Genomic DNA, 20,297 nt, shown 5'->3' with positions numbered 1-20,297 from the left:
CCAGCTGGTGTCAACCAGCTCACCCTAAGTTGTGGATGTTGAACATGGGCACTGTAGCACATGGCTTCCTCCTTCCTGAACACTGAACTGCACTGTTTCATATTAATTTGTGCATGTGTGCGCATACAGGTACATGTATGGGTTTGGGCAAATACTGCAGCATAGCAGAAGAAAATGTGTTCAGAAGTGTGGGAGGTGGGGGGTTAACAAAGTGGATCTACAGATTCTAGGCTTTTTGGAAGCGCCCTTGATATATTTCAGTAAGTCCAGAATTAAGTCTGGGTATTTCAAAGGGACTCCAGAGTGCACAGTGACCAGACACAGGCAGAAAGCCACTATTCAGTTGTGACCTATATTTAATGGCCAAAGGTATTTCTGAGACAGACTCATATCCTGTCCTCAAGACTGAGAGGACATTTGAGAGCATGCTTATCTGATAAACAAAACCTTTAAGACTCCTGGGGAAGTGCTGTTCTAAAGAAGACAGGCCACCGTGGCGGAGCATCCCTCAGGCCTTCGGCAAAGCCAGATGGGGGTGCTCACTGCTTCCACAGGCCAGAACAGAGCCCGCCTCTCCTGCAGACACTCGGAGGTGGTGAGTCACAGGGGAAACTGCACTCGAGGAAGATAGGCCAAGAAGTCCATCCGTCATTGTGGTTTTCCCAGAACTCGGCTCTTGAACTTTTTTTCACATTTCAAGTGTATATAGTTTAGTGGTTTTGTGCATACGTGCGTGTGTGTGTGTGTGTGTGTGTGTGAGAGTGTGTGTGTGCATGCATGTATGCATATGTATGTGTGTGTGCTTGCATGTAAGTGTGTGTATGCTGTATAGCCATATGTACGTGTAGAGACCAAAGGTCGACTTCCGGTGTTTTCTTCTGTCACTCTCCACCTTTTTTTTTTTTTTTTTTTTTTTGGTTTTTCGAGACAGGGATTCTCTGTATAGCCCTGGCTGTCCTGGAACTCACTCTGTAGACCAGGCTGGCCTCGAACTCAGAAATCTGCCTGCCTCTGCCTCCCGAGTGCTGGGATTAAAGACGTGTGCCACCACGCCCAGCTTCCACCTTATTTTTATTTACTGAGTTGTTTGTCTTGAGATAGAGTCTCTTGCTGTACTTGAAGTTGATCAGTCTGCTAGGCTGGCTGCCTTGCAAGTCTCTGACAGGATCATCTGTCACCCTCACCTCATCCCAGGGCTGAGGTTAAGGCTCACTGAGCCTGGCGTCTACATGGATGGGATGCTGGGTGCTGAGCCTGGCGTCTACACGGATGGGATGCTGGGTGCTGAAGTTGGGTCCTCGCACTCACTCAGCACACACTTACTTCTCTGAGTGAGCCATCTCCTCAGCTGCTGGAGTTTGCTCTATTAATTTTAAATACGTTCTCAGAATTGTGCACCCATCACAAATCCAAAAGCATCTTAAGCACCCCAATCCCCATCTCCTTGGGAATTTTAGGATCACTTTATCAATTTCTGCAGAAGCCAGCTAGGAATTTGATGAGGATTACATCAAATCTGTCCAATAATATTACGTCTCTGATTCACAAGCACAAGGTGGCCCCGTTTATCTAGTCTCCTTAACTTTCCTCAAGTGCCTATTTGCAGCCTTCAGGACATGGGCTTGCTCTGTTTTCTCTGTTAGCCCTAGCCCTCCTTTACTCATTCTGGGACTTTTATGGGTGGGTGCTCCTTACTTCACCTTCCCATTGGTCACCAGCAGTATAAGGAAATATAAACATTCTCTGTACATTGATCTGGCACTAACCTTGCTACTCATCTGTCAGCTCTGGGAAGAGATGGGGGCAGAGAGAGAGAGAGAGAGAGAGAGAGAGAGAGAGAGAGAGAGAGAGAGAGAGAGAGACTACTTGCATGTGTGTGAGCGCTCCTAGGATCATATATGCATGGATCAGTGTGTGTGCAGACAGCTCTCCTCCTTCGTCTGTCCTGGGTGGCTCTCATTTCCTTTTCCTTCCCAAATGTTTGTCAAGCAACAACATCTTCAACCTTTCAGCCCTCGTTCTCATTCCTTCCAGAGCCAGGTGGCTTCACGGCTCAGTTTCCAGCTCCCAGTGCTTTCTGGGATGTCCTAAGGATGCTAAGATCTGTCCACACAACTCAGGTCAGGAGGAAATTAGCACCACTCTGCGTCTGCAGCCTCATTTCCCACTCCTTGTCTCATCCCACTGGACTTCCTCAGGTAACTGGTCACCAATCCTAGGCGTGCCATCTTTCACAAGATACCAGGATAAACAAGGGGTGGAGGGGACAGAAGTGAAGTGCAGGAGAATCTACCCACTGCCCAGGAACACTTGGGTCAGGGTAGTAGAAATAGGTGGGAGTCTAGGTGATCCTCTGATGGCTGAGTGACCCTGTCATCTCCCATGGAGACATTTCCCTACCCCAAGTCAGAATATGACACACAATCTAACCAACCCAAGGAGAAGAGGGATGCAAACCAATCAATAGGCACCATATACAGCTCCATGCACAGCCACCAGAGGGGAAGATTGGAGGCTACACCACCCAGCAGCTGGCCTGGTGGGCCAGGCCTATGGCTCATGCCGAGGATGGTTGAGAATAGCTCCTCTGACTCGAGCTGCGACGACTCAGGACGAAGGTGGAGGAGTTGCTTTTCTTGCTGATGCTCGTCTCTCCAGGCCGGCTGCCCTTCAGGTACCGAGCAGAGCAGCAGAGGAAGCGCTGCACGAGTTCATGGAAGAGATGGCCCGTGAAGAGCATGTAGATCCACGGGTTGCAGCAGCTGTTGAGGCTGGCCAAGAGCATGGCAATGATGAAGGCAGAAGCTGTGGGGCGGGACGGGGCGGGAGGAAAAGAGAACAGGTGTCACTCTGGGGTCATCCCAGACCTTCCCGACTCGGCCCATGGTTGCCCTAGCAACAGTCATCCCAGATACCACTGGCTGGATCACAAGACAAGGTTGCCAGCCACGCATGGTATGTCTTTGTCTCACATCCTTGTTCAGGGTTCCATCCCTGATCTTATCAGGGCACAGCACAGCCCTAAAAGCTACCTTGCCCTTGCTCTTAACTCCAGCTTCCCCAGGCACAGAAGGCCTCTGTCCTTCTCAGGTACTGTATGCATCACGGCCACTTGCTCCTTCATCCTTCACTCAGCAAATGCTTGAGTGCCTGCTGCTTGGACAACAAAGAACACAAGACTGGGGGTCTGGGGGGAGCGCAGGAGATGTCAGTCTTCATTTGTATAGCCCAGTCAGTACCAATCACTACATCCAATGGCCATGCCTGCCTCCGACGCTTCAGTCCCTTCATCTTTACACGGAACAATAAGAATTTCCAACCTGCCTGAAAGCCAGCAAGGACCAAAGAGTGTTGGGTACACAGGAGTGCCCAGTGAGAGGTAATGACTGTCAATACATGCCAGGCACCAACCAGGCTCTGTGGGCACCAGAAGGAAGAGACAAACTTACTTCTAGGTACTGTTAAGCAGGAGGAATAAAAGCAAAATCTAGGCTTCATTCACTGGCCTTAAGACTGAAGACTGAAGACTGCTTCTGACAGGAGGTGATTCTTGATGGCTTCTCTACCAAGAAAGTTGGTAGCTTCATCTACCCAGGAGGAAGATGACAGTGAGACTAAGAATCTGTGCCTGGCCGTCCCTCGTGAAGGGAGATTCGCCTCAGGGCCAAGCAAACCTGCCGGTTTTCTATCTTTCAACAACAACAAAAAAAAAAACTTTTGAAACTCACTCCAGAAGTCAGATCTCAACCCAGGGAGGAGATCTTCCCTCGGAGGCTGAGGTGACAGGGTCTGGGTGCAGAGAACAGAGGTGTGACAGTGAAGTCCCTGGCAGCCATGCCAGTGAAGTCCCTGGCAGCCATGGAAGAGCAGAAGCTGGGATGCCTGGGTGGTTCTCAAAGTGCCAACCCTAGGCAGGGTAGCTCCTGAGAACCCAGGTGAAATGCAAGCTGTAAGGCCCTGAAGATGCTTAGCCGTGGTGGAAAGGGCCCTTGGGGTTCTGAAAGGCATCCAAGTCTAAGAGCTATTGATATAATTTATTGGTGTGCCAACTGGCACAGAAGCAAGCTACAGTAGACTAAACAAACAAACAAACAAACAAACAAATGAACCTCGATAGATGAGGTTGTCAGAAGTCCAAATAGGGACATCTCATCCCCAAAATGAACACAGTAACAAATAGAGAACAACAAGGAGGAAAAGCCACTATGATCGGATTCCTTATTCTTATTAGAGAGAATTTTCTATTTGTTTTTGGTTTGGCTGAGTAAAGAGAAGACAAATGCTGATGGGGTGCCTGAAGGTTAAAGTTGCCCACAAGGCTAAAAATAGAATATGTTCAAGGTCATAAAAGAGGCAAAAATCAATAAAGACCAGACCCAGTGAAACAAACTGTCAGCCCCAGAGAAGATGGACATAAAATAAGAGAGGAAATCTCAGAGCCAGACCCACAGGCACCAGACTATACCCGGCTGTCCCGCTGTGTACAATTACAAAGTACAGGCTGAGCACGCCCAGTGAAAAAACTCAGCATTCCAAGTGCTCCCGAGTTAGAAAGTTTCTGTATGCTGACATGGTTATCCAACTAGAAAGTGGCACACCAGACCTCATGTGCTATGTCAGTCAAAACCCACCCGCACCAAAAAACCCAAGTAAAATTCCCTCTGGGCTGCGTGTACATGGGCAAGGTGTCCCTGAAGCGTGTGGGAATTCTGTGGTTAGACTCGGGTCCACCCCCAAGACAGATTATTACATTCATGCAAATATTCCAAAATCCAGAGAAACATCTCTAGTTCTGGGCATTTGGGGTATGGATCCTCTCCCTGCATAACCTTGGTGGTTTACCTAGGTGACCGACATCAGGGGTTTGCATTTAGAATGAGTGAAACATGGGGAAATTGTCAGCCCATGTCATGGTGCTGTTCCCAGAGGGGCATGGGATGATGCGGGCAGGCTGATGTCAACATCGTCCCCTCCCAGATGACACAGTTCCCAGAGTGGTCTGCACCCCAGTTCACAGAGAAGGAAAGTGACCTCCTGGAGGGCGCACGCTGCCCCTTCCCATCTAAAAGCAATAAGGCTGGTTCCTTTTGAAAATAGGTTTTCATTCTCCTGGTCTGAGTAGGTTCCCATTAGCAAATCTCAGCCCCAAAGCCAAGGCCCATGCTGGCTGAACAAGTGCAGAGGGGGCCACAGAGAGAATATCCCTGTTCCTATGACAAATATAGAGTCCCTAGAGGCTCTGAGTGCTTAGGAAAGGACTTCAGGATTTCCAGTGGATCATTATCCTTCTCAAGGACAGGAGAGTCCCCAAGCACAGACCCAGAGTCAGCAAACTGCAGCTCATAGGCTAAAATCTGCCTGCACTCTATTTTTGTCAATAAAGTTTTATTAGAATGTTCATTCACAGGCTGTGGATGGCTGCTTTTGCACTTCCGGGGCAGAGTCGAACAGCTGTGAGCAAGACCTCGAACCCCACAAGCCTAAGTATTTGTCATCCTTAGGGAAAGTCAGGCAGTCTTTGATGGAGTGTCTGTAGGAGGGGCGGTGTTAAAGGGTAGGTTCTAGGGCGCTGGGGGAGGAGCAAGTGCACTTAAGGGCAGCCCAGGCCGAAGCCACGCCCACACCTCAGTCAGCAGAATCAACTTGCACCTTTGCTTCTAAGACACATAGATCTAGGCAAGGATCTGCGGCTCTATATATTTTGGAGCTGTGTGTTCTCAGGGAAGTTACTCAACGTCTCTGTATCCATGATTCCTAAGCGCTCCTCACCGGACTGTTATGAGACTGACATGGCTGACAGGCAAGGGTGGTTCAGAATTCAAATTCCTTGACAGCAAGCATGGCCTCCTCATTGCCACCAACACTGCTGCATTGGCAGAGATGCACTTGCTTGGCAGGCTGCTTTTGTAATCCCCAATAGCATTACCTCCCTACACGGGGAAACAGGCAGGCTGAGCTTCTGGAAGCTTCACAGCCATGTGGCTATGTCTGTCACTGACTGCTTCCAGAGTGTGGCCAAGAAGGCCAACAGACATGGAGACACTTGTGCTAGCTTTAAAAGGTCCACACCCTGAGGCTTGCACAGTGAAACTGCCGATCTCCTCCAGTTTGTCAGTGTCTGGTAGGTTTAAGCACTTTGAGATGGAGGCTTAGCTCCACCACAGAACAAATAACCGAAAAAGAATACAGAGACCTTTGGCTTGTGTTGTCTTTCTCTGTGTCCTGGCAATGTCTAACCTTGCACTGCAGATTTGGGCGGACCTACATTGATTTGCTTCAGGGAGGGCATAAGCCAACTTACCAGCTCTGAGCACATACAGTTACCCCATCTGCCTTCTGTTTAACCAGCCTTGCAGGCTGGAGGTCCAAGGCTATATCATCCCTTGGTGCTCTCCCACACTGAGATTCTGCCTGTATTTATCTTCTTTCCCAACTTTTAGACTGGTTGGCTAATGCTTGCAGGAACATCCAGCCTACAGCCCACAGGTTATATGCAGCCCAGGAAAGACATAATGCAAGCCAACATAAAGTTGTAAACTTACTTAAAACATCACACTATATCTTTGAAGCTTGACTGTGCAGTCCTCAAGTAAGAACTCTGTCAAAGACAACACCATGTCTCAGTGTCACACAGAATAAACATATGTATGTTCCCCAAACCTGCGGGTTATGGATTGGACATTCTTGAAACCTAAACATGTTGCCCGAGACAATCTTTTGTCTTTGTCCAGTGTTGCCCAGAGAAACTAAATGGTTGGGCATATCTGCTTTCTAAGGGCATTAATTGGCCTAGTCTATGCCTTTAGGCAAGTGCAACAGGCTATGAGATGCTTTAGTCCCACCCCTTCAGGAAGAGGATGCTGCAGTCCCAGCCATTCAAGAAGAGGATGATGTGGTCCCATCTCTTCAAGTAGGAGAGGCTACAGTCTCAGCCCTTCAGACTCAGAGCTCACTCTCCAACTGCCAGCACAGGCTGCTCAACACTCACAGTGGGGGGGGGGTCTTGCTGTCCCACTGGACAGAAGAGTAGCCACCTCTTATGAATGCTCAATGAGGATACTCAAAGGCCAGGAACCCAGCCTTCATCTGTCTTCCTTGCAGGGACATCCCAGATTGCAAGATCCTTGTAAGCCTTGTGTCACATTTCCCAGAAGACAAGGCCACCATGGCTTCAGGACAGAAATGGAGAGATAGAGAAGCCAGAGTGGAGGCATGCACAAAAGTTTCCTGGGAAGGGAGCCAAGACACCGAAGGAGACCTGAGCCCAGGAGAAACTACTCCAAGGAGGGATGCCTGGAATACAGGATTCTTCCTAAACACACAGGTCTGAGTTCCCCCCCCCTCACCCCCCATTCCTCTCCAAGACACATCTATCCTCTGAGTGTGGCTTTCCTCTTCTGGACATTGAAGGCCACATAGGAAAGTGGGAAAATGGAGAGGATCTTAAAAACAGAGTGTAAGGACTTCCCGTCACTGTGGATAAAAGACAGGATCAACTGTTGTCATTCATTTAAGTCCAAGGACAGAGTCCTGATTAGGAGTTAAATAAACTGCCCTTAATTCCTTTAGCACTAAGAAAAAAAGAAAGAAAGAAAGAAAGAAAGAAAGAAAGAAAGAAAGAAAGAAAGAAAGAAAGAAAGAAAGAAAGAAAGGAAGGAAGGAAGGAAGGGAATCAAAGAAGAGGGAGTGAAGGAGGAAGAAAGAGAGAAGAGAAGAGAAGAGAAGAGAAGAGAAGAGAAGAGAAGAGAAGAGAAGAGAAGAGAAGAGAAGAGAAGAGAAGAGAAGAGAAGAAAAACAGAGTCCTGAGATCAGATGGATACACTAGAGAAACTCAAAAGAATCCACTTGGGAAAACTTACACTGCCATCCCTGTAATTAGCCCAGCAGGGTGGGTTTCTATAGCAGTGAGACCTCCATCCTTCAGGGGACTCACCAGAGAAGTCAGCTATAGAATCCTGTCTCCCACTGTCCTGAAATAAAAATCACATCCTCCCTATGGGTAGAGGTCTTGGGCAGATGCCCAAGGATATCCACCTGGCATGGCTGGTCCCTGCCAGAAAGGGAAGATGAGTGGGTTGGTATGCTGAGCCATCCACTTGCCATTTGCCCAGAAGCTGCCTGGGGGTGGGGACATCAAACACCTATCCACACTCTGAATCCAATGAATTCATCCTCAGCAGGTCTAAGCTGGCACTTGAGGACTCATGTAGACTCATCAAGTTCCTGGGCACAGGGATTCACACATTGAGTGAAATGCTCTGCTCTGAACTGAGAGTGGCAGCATCTGCGGGAGAGGCAGGAGAGGCTGGGATATGGGGACACCTGCAAATGGGAGCTCCCACTGCCAGGCAGGAGCATGGGCAAAAGAAACGACACAGTGCTAGCCAGAGCCAGGTGCTGGGGTGCTGTGCGCCTGATAAAGTGCCTCCTGTGCGCATGAGTCATGGGGGGTGAGGAGCGGGGAAGAAGTAGAAGGCTGTGGGGGATAGCACCAAGCATTCCATCCCCACCAGACCAGCTTTACCCAAGTCCCTAGAATTCCCCCTTTTGTACTTCCGGGCACTCACTGTACCCTGCATTGAGGGCCCAAATATCCCAGAACAGCTGGCAGACAGCTGGCCACAGCCCCGAAGGCTGTGTTGTTCCTGAGGCAACCCAGGCATTCACACACAGTGCAAACAAAGGCGTATGGCTCCTCTTCTCTGAGTCATAGCCACTAGCCACCGCATAAGAGTCTTAGCCAAGAAGCCTGGGCAAGACTTCCCCCAAAATATGTAAAACTAAGGTGAAGCTCCTGTTACTACGGGGACTTGTGCTGGGGTAGCAAGGAGGCTCTGACAAGCCTTTCAAACTATTCCTTCTAAATGCATGTTTACAGAAAGATGGGGTTTCAAGATATGCCACAGGGATGCATCTTTGCAAAGACTGAACTTTTACAACTACGATTGCTCTAAAACTCTCTGTGGTGTGCTAGCCCCATGCATTTTGAGGCTGGGGTGGAAAGCATCTCGGTTACTGAAGTTAAAACAGCCTTTGCTCAGGCTCTGGTCACATCTGGCTAACATGCGACACCATTGGGTCGGGCTGCAGGAGAAAAGCCAGATCTTCCTCCATACTCCATATCATGAGTTCATATGGAAGCATGTGAGAGGAAAGGGACAGACTCGGGTCACAGACTACATCCTCAAGCTCTTCTACTCAGAGTGTTTCTGTGGGCCAGCTTCATGGGTACCACTGAGCATCACGTGCACATTTGCCAAAGATGCAGGCTCTCGGGCTCCACCCTGGACGTGGCCAGTCAGATCATCCTTTTAACCAGGAACTCAGTGATTTGTGTGCAACTAAAATTCTTTCCAGCTCTCCCAGCTCATATGGCTAGAGAATGGAGAAAAAGACTAAAGTAACTGTCTGCTGCTTTCAACTCTTAATGCGTACCTGCTTCTTTGTACAGCAAGCTCCTACTCAGCCCTCAGAAACCCTTTCAAACATTGATTCCTCTCTGAAACCCTCCTGGTCCCTCCACATCCCCCAGGGATACAGAATCAGCCACTGCCTGCCTCGGACGAACATTCACATTACATGGGAAATGAATACTTCTAGTGTGGAGTCAGCCCATCATGTTCTCATTATTTTTTAATACTCCTGGGCTGGAGACTATGTCCCATTTGATGCTGTGTCCCCGGCTGCAAGCAGAGACTGGAAAATAAGAAGAGGTCGATAAGGGACTGACCTGAATTGAAGCATGAAATTAGCAGACAGGAAGTCTTGATAAATCGGCCACCTCCTCCTCCACCACATCGGAAAGGCAAAAAGACAATCTCCCTGGTAGATGGCAGGACATGGCCTGCTAACTTGGTGACTGGAATCAAATGCAGTTCCCTCTGGGAAAATTAGGTTCACACTCAGAGAGCGGAGTGGGTAGAGAGAGAACAAACCAGCTTGGTTGATTGTTCAGGTGTGAGGTGTGGCCAAGGGGGCAGAGGCCTGACACAGAAGCGCCATCTCCTGGCCAAGAACTGCTTGAGAGGACAAGCGAAGCTATTCCCCAGGGACTAGAACCCCAGAGCAAGCAGCCCAGGAAAAGGGCACTGAGGACACCTGGCCTCTTCTCTCCCTCATTAATGGTCTAGCTGTGACACTTCCAAATCCAGAGCTAGGCACTCGTAGCTTTCAGCACCTCAGGCCAGCTAGCTGCTACCCCTGCCCTAGCCCACCATATTACTGCTCTCTAAACCAGTCCTCCCACACAACCTGGCTCCCCATGGCCTTGGCATTTGATAAGAGTTTCTTCATATTTTTCAAAAGCAGACACCGTTATTAGGCCGAAGAGACCACTCAGCTGGGAAAGCGCTTGCCTTGCAAGCATGAGAACCTAGTTAGATCGACAGCGCCCATGTTGAGAAGCCAGCACAGTGGTCCAGGCTCGCCCTCCCTCTGTTGAGGAGACAGAGATCGAAACTGAGGCTCTCATGAGCCAAGTGGCCTGAGTCAGTGAGTTCCAGGCCAATGAGAGGCAATGTCTCAAAAGCAAAGTGGAAGACACCTGAGTCACTGGTAACATTGACCTTGGGTTTCCACATGCACACGTGTACAAGTGCATGAGAACCTAAACACACATGCATAACCATTCATATACATGCATCCACTCTCACGTGAGCAGAGCTCACACACACATACACACACACAAAATACATGCAGACACACTAATGTTCCCTGCATCCCACATGCACCAACATACACACAAACACACATGACATGCAAATGAACCAACACCCACACAATACAGTGCAGTCACAACATTCACATGTACACACATGTATGCCCAAATGCAAATGAACACCTATACAAGCAAACACACAATGTATACACACTCATGAACCTGACCAACATGAAAGCAAATGCATGCGCAAAGGAAAACACAATTATACAACACCCATATGAACACACATGAACATACAACACATACATACAAACACACACCAAAATGAATATACATGTGCAGAGGTTCACCCACAAGCCTACACCCACATAAATACAAACACACACACACACACACACACACACCTTTAGTCATGCACCCATACCCACACATGAATACATGGGCATACACTGACGTGTGCCAACACACACACATACATGCAGACACTCACATGTATAAAATGAACACACAATCACATAAATCACAGGTGATTTATTCCAAACTACCAAGAGTAGTGAGACCGAAAGTCATGCTTCTAGCCAAGGCAGCAATGGAGAAGAGAAAGGAGAGAGATGGTGGGGGCATGGTTAAGGCAGCAGAGACATGCAAGGCTTTAGGGGTTTGGAACCTGGAGTTCTGAGCAGCATCTCATAGGCAGGGGCATGATAGGGTGGGGCACACACAAAGAGGCTCAGAAAAACCCTGATGTCAGGATGATCAGGCCAGAGAGGAAGTGTCTCCTCTGTTCCTGCAGATCTTCAACAGGGCACACAAAGCAGCATTTAGAAAAGAGCCCGAATTCCTGATGCCGAGGTTCCCCTCAGAGGGAGGAGCACAGCGAGGGACAATTCAGCCTGTCCCTCTCCTGTGGGAGGTTACATGGGGTCTAAGAACTATGTCCGAGATAGGAAGTATGGAGTCTGTCTCCTTCGGGCTCCTCCCGTTCAGGTTGAGCGTATCTACTTACTGAGTTTGATGAGAATTGGAGATAGTCCAGGAACACACAGGTGAGCATTTGTCTGCCTTCTCAAACTGATACCCAGAGAGGGGGTCTCCCTCCAGCACGGCTGCTACCCCTCTTTCTCGGACAGGAATAGCCCTGATGCTACTGAGAGGCCCCAGTCCTACAGATGGTAACAAGTCTCTGATGCGAACTTGCTCCTTCCTGTGCATGAGGACCTCTGTCAGCAGAGCCTAAAGAAGTCTAGGAGCCTTACAGCCCAGCCACTGGGAGGTGCCTTTGGGTGCTCTCGCCTTCTAACTTGCCAGAACAAAGTGGTGGGGTGAAATCAAGCAGCACCCAGCCCCAGCCCCAGCCCCAGCCCCAGCCCCAGCCCCAGCCCCAGCCCCAGCCCCAGCCCCAGCCCCAGCCCCAGCCCCAGCCCCAGCCCCAGCCCCAGCCCCAGCCCAGGCTTTGCAAAAAGTTTGTTGTGGCCCAGGCTGTAGGCTTGGCTCCCCAAATCTAAAACCTCTCCAGCTTCAGGCTAAGCCCCCAAATCCAAGGCTTCCTGCTACCTTTGGCCTCCTTTCTCCCAGCGCTCTGGGACGCCGGTCCTATGGGGAAAGCCATGCAGCAAGCCTCACTCACTAGTCCTCAACATTCATCAAACCTTTGTGAGTTGGAGAGCTAAAGTCACTTGTGGCAGAACCCAGATAGACGGCTCCATAAATGCTCACATCCTTCCTCCTCCAGGAGCCAAAGTAGTTGAAAACTGCTCATCTGATCGCAATGTTTAGCCTGCAGAATCAAGCTGGAGGGTATTCCAGGGCCAAGAAGGAAAAACCTGCCCAGTGTCCCTGTGCCCACCCTCTCCATAGCTTTCCACTGGGCTAGGTCACTGAGGAACAAGGCCCTCCATGGTGTCCCCACCATAGGCACTGCAGGCACTACAGGGAACTTTCCTCATCCTAAGAGCTAGATACAGAGAATCAGGGAGGAACAAAGGGGCCCTGACCCAGTTAGTACAGGAGACAGGGCTGGAGGTCAGGTCTAGTGATTGGCAGGATTTCCAGTCACTTAGGAGATACATCTCTGAACATGTCTGTGATGGTGACATTTCCAGAGAGGTTTACACAGGGGAGAAAGACCCGACCTGAATATGGGTGCCACTGTCTGTAGGCTGCAGCCTAGACTGAACAAGGAGAACTCCAGCTGGGCAACAACACTCACCTCTGTCTGCGTTCTGCCAATGGCCTCAGTGTGACCAGCCGCCTACTATCACCCCTTCCCACCATGACGGACTGTACCCTCAAACTGCAAGCCAAGAGAAACCCTTCTTTCTTAAGTGACCTTTGTCACAGAGACAGGAAAAGTCACCAATACAGCGGGTATCCCTCAGACCTGCCCTAAGAGGCACCCATCTGGGGTCTGCCGCCATTGGTATTAGAGTCCCTCTACACCACAGGGGCTAGGACCCTTAAATCCTGCTGAGGAAGCAGCTAGGCCTGGAACTTTATTTAAAAATTCCCATTTTAGCCTTGTACCTCACACAGCTCTCGTGGCTCGTCATTTCCTGGTTCAGGAAGCCCCAGATTGAGCTGTCACTCTGGCCAAATTTGCTGTGTGACCCAGGAGAAATGATCTTTTTAAGGCCTTTGTAATGTGTGACCAGAGATCACACAATGGACAGAGTCCTCATAGCAATCTTTGCCTCATAGCAACTTACAGGCTATCAGTAAATACCGAGTGACAGGTGTCCTGGCCATTGTGGAGCAAGGCAAGATGGCTCAGTGAATTCAGGTATCTGTGGTTTCCAGAAGGGAACAGAGAAGAGCGGCGAAACTCAGGTTCCCTGCACTGAGAACCTAGCTACCCAAGCAGAGGTTTTTGCTTTGGGAGCAGCGATGATTATATCCATAATACAATTTTGCACCATCTAGGGTTAGAACAGACAAGTCCTTTCTGGCTGGTCTGTGAGGGGAGACCACTTCCTCCTACACTTTTCCCCAGCTCTCTGGTCCCCAGCCCCCTCCTCCTTCCTCAGCCCCCACTGGCTTCTAATGCATGCAGGCCACCATCCTATCCAACAACCTCACTGGTCCTCCAGGGAGGATGGCTCTTCCTTCCTGCATCACAATCACACAGCCTCCAGTCAAAGCTGACCACTGTCCCCTTAGCTCCCTCCCTTGTCACCCCAGACCTATCTCTGTCCTCTAACCTACTTGCCTCTCCTTTACTTCTGCCACATGAGACACACTGGAGTTGTCTTGACCTCCCCAGAGGTCCCTTAGAAGACCTATTCAGCTTTCACTGGACACCCATTCAGCTTTCACGGGACCAACTGTTCTTTTCTTAGGTTGACCCTATCCAATCCGGACTTTCTGTGCTCAGGCTGACTTAAACTCATAAAGTAAACTCAAAGTAGAGGAAGCCTGAGCCTGTGGTCAGGATGAAAACCCACCTCCATTCTGTCTCTCTGTAGGAAAGACAGTCGCCTGCCTCAGTTTCCCCCTCCTCAATAAGAATTTTCACACTGAAAGTTGCCCCAGGCCTGTGCTGGAGGTCTTGCCTGCCTTCTGGCAAGAGTTTGCACTTTCGTGGATATTTCTATGCTGTAGTCCAGGAGACACAGAGAAGTGACCTCCTCAAAGTCTATGGACCAGAGGCTGATGATGATGTGGAACCAGGAAGACCCTAGAACCCTGGGAGTCCAGAGATAGTGGAACTAGGGCCTGGCCCTGCCACCCTCTTCCTCTCCACCCTCACTACCTTCTTTGGGCGCATTGACGTCCCAGACGCTCCACATCTGCACGAAGAAGAAAGGCGTCCAGCACACGATGAAGGCCAGAACAATGATGAAGGTCATCTTCACTGTGCGGATTTTGGCCTTAGAGATAAGCTTGACACTACTGACCCGTGCCAACGCCGCACGTCCAGCTCCACCGGCTGCGTCACTCCCCTCGGCAGCTGCCGCCGCGGCTGCTGTCTTGAGTCGCAGATTCTGCCAGATCTTGAAGCTGATGAGACCATAGCAGGCGGCCAGCACGATGACCGGTACAATGTAGACGGCGAGTGTGATCCACGTGACGTAGGCCTTGGGTCCCCAGGGCTGGATGAAGACCGCCCAGCAATCGAAGACGCCGTCCGCCACTTCGCGCAGGGAGAAAATGTGCACCTGCGGCACGCTGGCCACCAGGCAGCCGAGCCACGTCGCCAGCACCGCCAGGCGGTCGGTTCGGCGGCGCAGTGAGCGCAGCGGCTGGCAGATGGCCAGGCAGCGGTCGAGCGACATCAGCAACAGCAGGTAGGTGGAGGCGAACATGCCCACCACCTGCAAGTATTTGACCAGACGACACAGCAGGTCGGGCCCGTAGAAGCGGAAGGTGATGTCCCACAGCAGCTGCGGGAGAACCTGGAACACAGCCACCACCAGGTCGGCGATGCTCAGGTGCTTCATGAAAAAGAAGAGGCGCGAGTGCTTGTGGCGCGTCGTACGCAGCGCCAGCAGCACGCACGCGTTGCCACTCAGAGCCAGGAACAGTATGAGACACAGGACCGCCACCTCCACGCGCGCCAGGGCCTCGTTGCGTCGTGGCGGCCCGGCCGTGAGGTTACCCTCCGCCCCTGGTGGCACTCCACTCCCGAGGTCCAACTCGATACTCCAGTTGGCTGCGGGCGTGCCCTCCATGACCAACCGCGACCGCGACCCTGAGGGAGCACTGGGCCTTGAGGCTCTTTAAAGCGTGGCACGTGGGGCGGGGCCCGGCGGTCGGTCCAGGTGTCTATGGGAGCACTCTGGCACTGACCTGCCTGTCCTCTCCCTGAAACAAACCAGGAGAACCGTGACAAGACCGTTGCGCTTCACTTAGGACACGCGAGTGGGGCGTGTGTGTCCCCTCCCTGGGAATCTGAAGTTACCTGAGTCTCAGTGTACCAGCCCAGCCATGGAGCTGCGCAGTGGTGGTGACTTCTCGGTGGTGACCTTAGAAATCCTAGTTTGAGGTACCTCCTTTGAGCTTCTGCAGATGCCCCTGCGCTTAGGTCCCAGGAAAGAGTCAGCCGCTCTGCCTGCAGAGAGGAAGCTTGCGATTAACCACTCTGCCCAAGAACAAAGACACACACCCCCAGCAGCCTCTCCCCACAGAGAACCCCCAAACCTACATCTCTCCTATCAGGACACAGCACAGCCACCCCCTAAGGGATCCCCGAAGCCAGTACCCATAGTAAAAAGCTTTACTACGGGTACATCTTCCTGGGGTCCCCCCAAAAGCTCATCCTTCTTCACCTCCTGCTTCCAAGACTCAGCCCCGGCTCCCACAACTTCCCAACACCGCTTGCTTCCGGAGGGACTCCCGCCTGCGAGCATAGTGCCACACTCCTTACCTCCCACCCACCCCCACCCCGCGCAACGCAAGGCTGCTATGCCAACGACCCCAGAGGACGCCTTTCACAGAAATCCCCAGCCCAGGAGCCCCGACAGTCAGGGGCTTTGCATCTTCATCCAAGTTGTCACTTTTCAGTCTCTCGGTACACCCTGAGCACCTCCGGGAACCAGAGACGTGAAATGCGCCAGATCCTTCCCTCCGAACCTGATGATCCTACAGGTAGGTCCTAGGCATCCTGTCGCCACAGTGCGCAGGACCCAGCCACTTGAAGCGAGACTGCAGGTTAGCCCAAAGTTGCCTTGCCACCGGGGAAGTTGCACCACAGTGGATGGCCTCAGAGATGCATGGACTCTCCGCCCAGATTGGGAAAGCTGCTGGCGCCACCCTCCGTGCCACCAGAGGTAGAGATCTCTTCGTCTTTGCAAACTCCTAGCCTGCGGCTTTGCTGGTGGCTGGATGCCTTAGGAAGGCAGGGGGAGAGCGCCAGCCAGGCTGTGAGCGGACCGCGTCAGCGCGCGGCGCTGTCTGAAGCTTTTCCACAACGGGAGCCCTGAGCTGCGGCACCACATATGTCCGCTAGGGGGCAGAGCAAGCCGGCCGCGGCGATCCCAGTGAGCCGGGTCAGCTAACCCGGTAGTCGCTCTGATTTATTTCATAGTAGCTTAAAATTCTCAAACAACCCACCTAACTCCTTCCTTTCTCGGTTTAGCTCTTGACTTTCTCAGAGATATAGGAACCTTGGAAAGTGACATTTGTTTTTCCCTGAGTAAATTGTAATAAAGACGCATTTCTTTACCTTTTCGGTTTTTTTTTTTTTTTCTTTACATCTTTTTTAAAGAGAGCTCAGCAGAGACAAAGTTCGTAGCTGTGATGAAAGGATGGACCATTTAGAGACTGCCGTATCCAGGGATCCATCCCATAAGCAGCTTCTAAACGCTGACACCATTGCATACACTAGCAAGATTTTGCTGAAAGGACCCAAATATAGCTGTCTCTTGTGAGACGATGCCGGGGCCTAGCAAACACAGGAGTGGATGTTCACAGTCAGCTATTGGATGTATCACAGGGCTCCCAATGGAGAAGCTAGAGAAAGTACCCAAGGAGCTAAAGGGATCTGCAACCCTATTGTTGGAACAACATGATGTACTAACCAGAACCCCAGAGCTCTTGTCTCTAGCTGCATATGTATCAAAAGATGGTCTAGTCGGCTATCAATGGAAAGAGAGGCCCATTGGACTTGCAAACTTTATATGCCCCAATATAGGGGAATGCCAGGGCCAAAAGAATGGGAATGGGTGGGTAGGGAAGTGGGGGGGCGCTATGGGGGACTTTTGGGATAACATTGGAAATGTAATTGAGGAAAATATGTAATAAAAATATTAAAAATTAAAAAAAAAGAATTCAACCCTTTAAAAAAAAAAGAGAGAGCTCAGGTTAAGTTCATTCTTTGGAATGGCTTTGCTCACATTCGCTTTAAGAAGAAATGGGAGATGATGTCTGCCCCTCCCACCAGCCTTGAGAGAAATCTTTATTTTAGGTACTTTATGATGGAAATATCTCTCTCTCTCTCTCTCTCTCTCTCTCTCTCTCTCTCTCTCTCTCTCTCTCTCTCTCACACACACACACACACACACACCCTGTATCCCCGCCCCACCCCCCAGTCCTTCTGTCTGCGTTTAAGGTTATTCTGCTTCTCAGTGGGCCAAAGGCCACCTCTGCCTTCTTACCATGCTTCAAAATTAAAATCCTAGCTGGCGCCAGATCAAGATTAAATGTGAAGGACTGCCTCTCCACCTCGTGGTCCTTTCCTATTTTGAAATCACTTTTTGAACTGATTTACAATGACCAAGGACCAAAAGGAACAGAAAGGGCCACGGCTGAGGAATGAACAGGGCTCTCTAACATGATTAGATGCATGTTTTATCCTGACATTTTATTTCTCCCTCTTCTAATTATGTGGAGAGACTTAAGTGATCCAAGAGCAGTGGTTCCTGAATCTGCGATTATAGTGCTGTGCCAAGATCTTCTAGGGGCAGAGTCCTCCAGGGCCCTGCTCTGAGGTTCTACATGAGAGCAAGCCAAGGTGGCTTTGGGATTAGTTAATAGTGGGAGGCAAAGGCTATCATCGTGTCGCTCTGGGGTTGTGTCACAGTATCACCATCACACACATGACAGCCTAAGGTTACAGAACACTCAGGTCAGGACTGACCTAACCTGAGGCCCCAGGCTTCCCATCTGTAAAATGAGGGGGCTGGTCCTCCTATCATTCTGGTTTTCTTTCTGTGTATGTGTCGGGGCGGGGAGGCATATGCTGTGTCCCACATGGGGAGGCCACGCCACAGCCTCAAGGGTGAGTCTTAAATTTCTGCCTTGTTTGAGACCGACTGTCGTCTGCTGCTGCGTATGCCAGGCTAGCTGACCTGGAATCCTCCGGAGAGTCTCCTGTCTCTGCCTCCCATCTAGTCACAGGCGCACTGGAATGACAGGAAGATGCTAACAGGCCTGGCTTTTATCTAGTCTCTGGGGATTTAAACTTGGGTCCTCACCTTACTAACACACTTTGCCCACTAGGCCGCCTTCTTGGCCCTCCTTTCTTTCTAAAGTGCAACGAGTGTGGCGTTATTCCAGTGGGTCCAATATCCCTGTTCCACCCTGTGGCTGGATGAGGAAGGATCAGCCTCGTGAGCTCCTGAGTAGGACATCTGGGAAAAAGACTGTTGGGCTTTCGGAAGGCAGCCTGCTCTTCCCCTTGAGGAGAGCCCTTGAGGAGAGCGGCTTTCTGGGCCACGTTATTCAGCCACCTCGCCAGCACTGGCTCCCCTTCCCTACAGGCCCTGACCTGTGTAGTCTTGTGCAGCAAGTGATTCTGTCTCCTTGTGGATTTCATAAGGACCACTCAGCCCAGGCAAAACCCAAGTTCTCTAACTTGGCCTGCATCTGAACAAGAGTCAGTCAGACACTCACAGCCTCTTGGTTTAATCTCTCAGTATGTGTGGAAAGCAGGCAAAGAAGAGAGGCTCTGCTTGCCTAGTGACCTCCTCTGAAGGTCCCTGGGGAAGGAGAAAGCACACACTGGAATCCTTGAATCCTAGCCAGAGAGAAAGACGCCTGTCTGTTTCAGTATAGTGAGGATGCATTCTAACAGAAGGTGGGCAAAGCACTTGGTCCTAGAGAGATCTCAGGAGGTAGTTTCACCAAGGAAGTCATTGTCCTGGGATCAAAGATGACAGGAGTCCTTCCCTGAAATGGCAGTGGAGTGGGGTGGGCATTGGTGATCCCACGTGGATGGGATGAAGCGTGGTCATCTTCCATTACACAACACACAGGATGCTGAAGGGTCTCAAAGGTGTGTTCCCCAAACACTGGAAGCATTTTCCATGATGGTATTCGATTTGTAAATTTAGCCTGAGTGACACTGAAAAGGACAGGAAATGTAGTTCTTTTTCTGTCACCCGCTCTTTGGCTCACCAAGAACAAAGTCTGATAGAGACCGAGCCAGGAGCTCCAGGAGCAAAGCTGATTGGTGTGCAGTAATCACATGATAAAAGCCCACAACTGATGGTTTGAGAGGAGCTGAGGCTGGGCCACAGGTGGGGACATGGAAGGAGGACAGCCACAGAGAAGATGGACAGGAGAGCCTGGCATCAAGACTCTGGTGGCCCGGGGCAGATGTTATGCCCGCGTGGTGTGTGTGTGTGTGTGTGTGTGTGTGTGTGTGTGTGTGTGTGTGTGTGGAGTTGGTTGGTTGGTTTTTTCTTGTTTTTTTTAAAGTAAGACCCACATGTGCAAAGAAACTTATTTAGTTAAGAAATTGGCTTTTGTGTTGTCGAGGCTGGCAAGCCCCAAATATGCAGGGTTGGCTGGTCATCAGGACTCAAGGGCAGACATGCTGCTGCATTCTAGGCAAATGCATTTACTGCAAAATTCCTTGATCAGGGGAGGACATTCTTGGGTTGGCATAGGACCTCCAAGCGGTTTGATGGAGCCCATTCCTACTATGGGGCAATCGGGCAAGCCACTCCACTAAAATAATAATAATAATAATAATTCTATTTAAATGTTAATTTTATCCAAAAACAAAACAAGACAAAACAAAGCCCCACACTCTCACTCCCACAGAATAATGTTTGGCCTCCAACCATGGTTCAGCCAACTGAGACCCCAAAGGAAATGTCACACAAGAAATCCCACTGTTGCTTTTGTGCACACCTCCCCGCTGCCTCCGTGGCTGAGCAAGGTGGGCATTGCATACACTGGTGCTTCAAAAGGCCCA

General features: G+C 50.5%; 1 protein-coding gene across 1 annotated transcript; it reads right to left on the bottom strand.

Moving 5' to 3' along the window:
• Nucleotides 1-1,080: 1,080 nt before the first annotated feature.
• On the bottom strand, nucleotides 1,081-15,445 carry Oxtr (oxytocin receptor). The gene is made up of 2 exons (XM_021165731.3): nucleotides 14,409-15,445; nucleotides 1,081-2,805 (listed from the first exon to the last, which is right to left on the bottom strand). Exons 1-2 carry the CDS (start codon nucleotides 15,325-15,327, stop codon nucleotides 2,558-2,560), a joined length of 1,167 nt encoding a protein of 388 aa, XP_021021390.1. The 5' UTR covers nucleotides 15,328-15,445; the 3' UTR covers nucleotides 1,081-2,557.
• Between the last annotated feature and the right edge of the window lie 4,852 nt (nucleotides 15,446-20,297).

Source organism: Mus caroli, unplaced genomic scaffold (assembly GCF_978045245.1).
Source record: "Mus caroli unplaced genomic scaffold, Mus_caroli_1 scaffold_7, whole genome shotgun sequence".
Lineage (NCBI taxonomy): Eukaryota > Metazoa > Chordata > Mammalia > Rodentia > Muridae > Mus > Mus caroli.
Note: the sequence above shows the minus strand (reverse complement) of the source record. Positions and strands in the feature narration are given on the sequence as shown.

Bases quoted from the DNA above. Each gene is read 5' to 3' on its own strand.
- Oxtr (XM_021165731.3), bottom strand. From the start codon at position 15,327: ATGGAGGGCACGCCCGCAGCCAACTGGAGTATCGAGTTGGACCTCGGG. The intron at 2,806-14,408 runs GTAGTGAGGGTG...CCCGCCCCACAG, and splicing joins CGTCAATGCGCCCAAAGAAG to CTTCTGCCTTCATCATTGCC.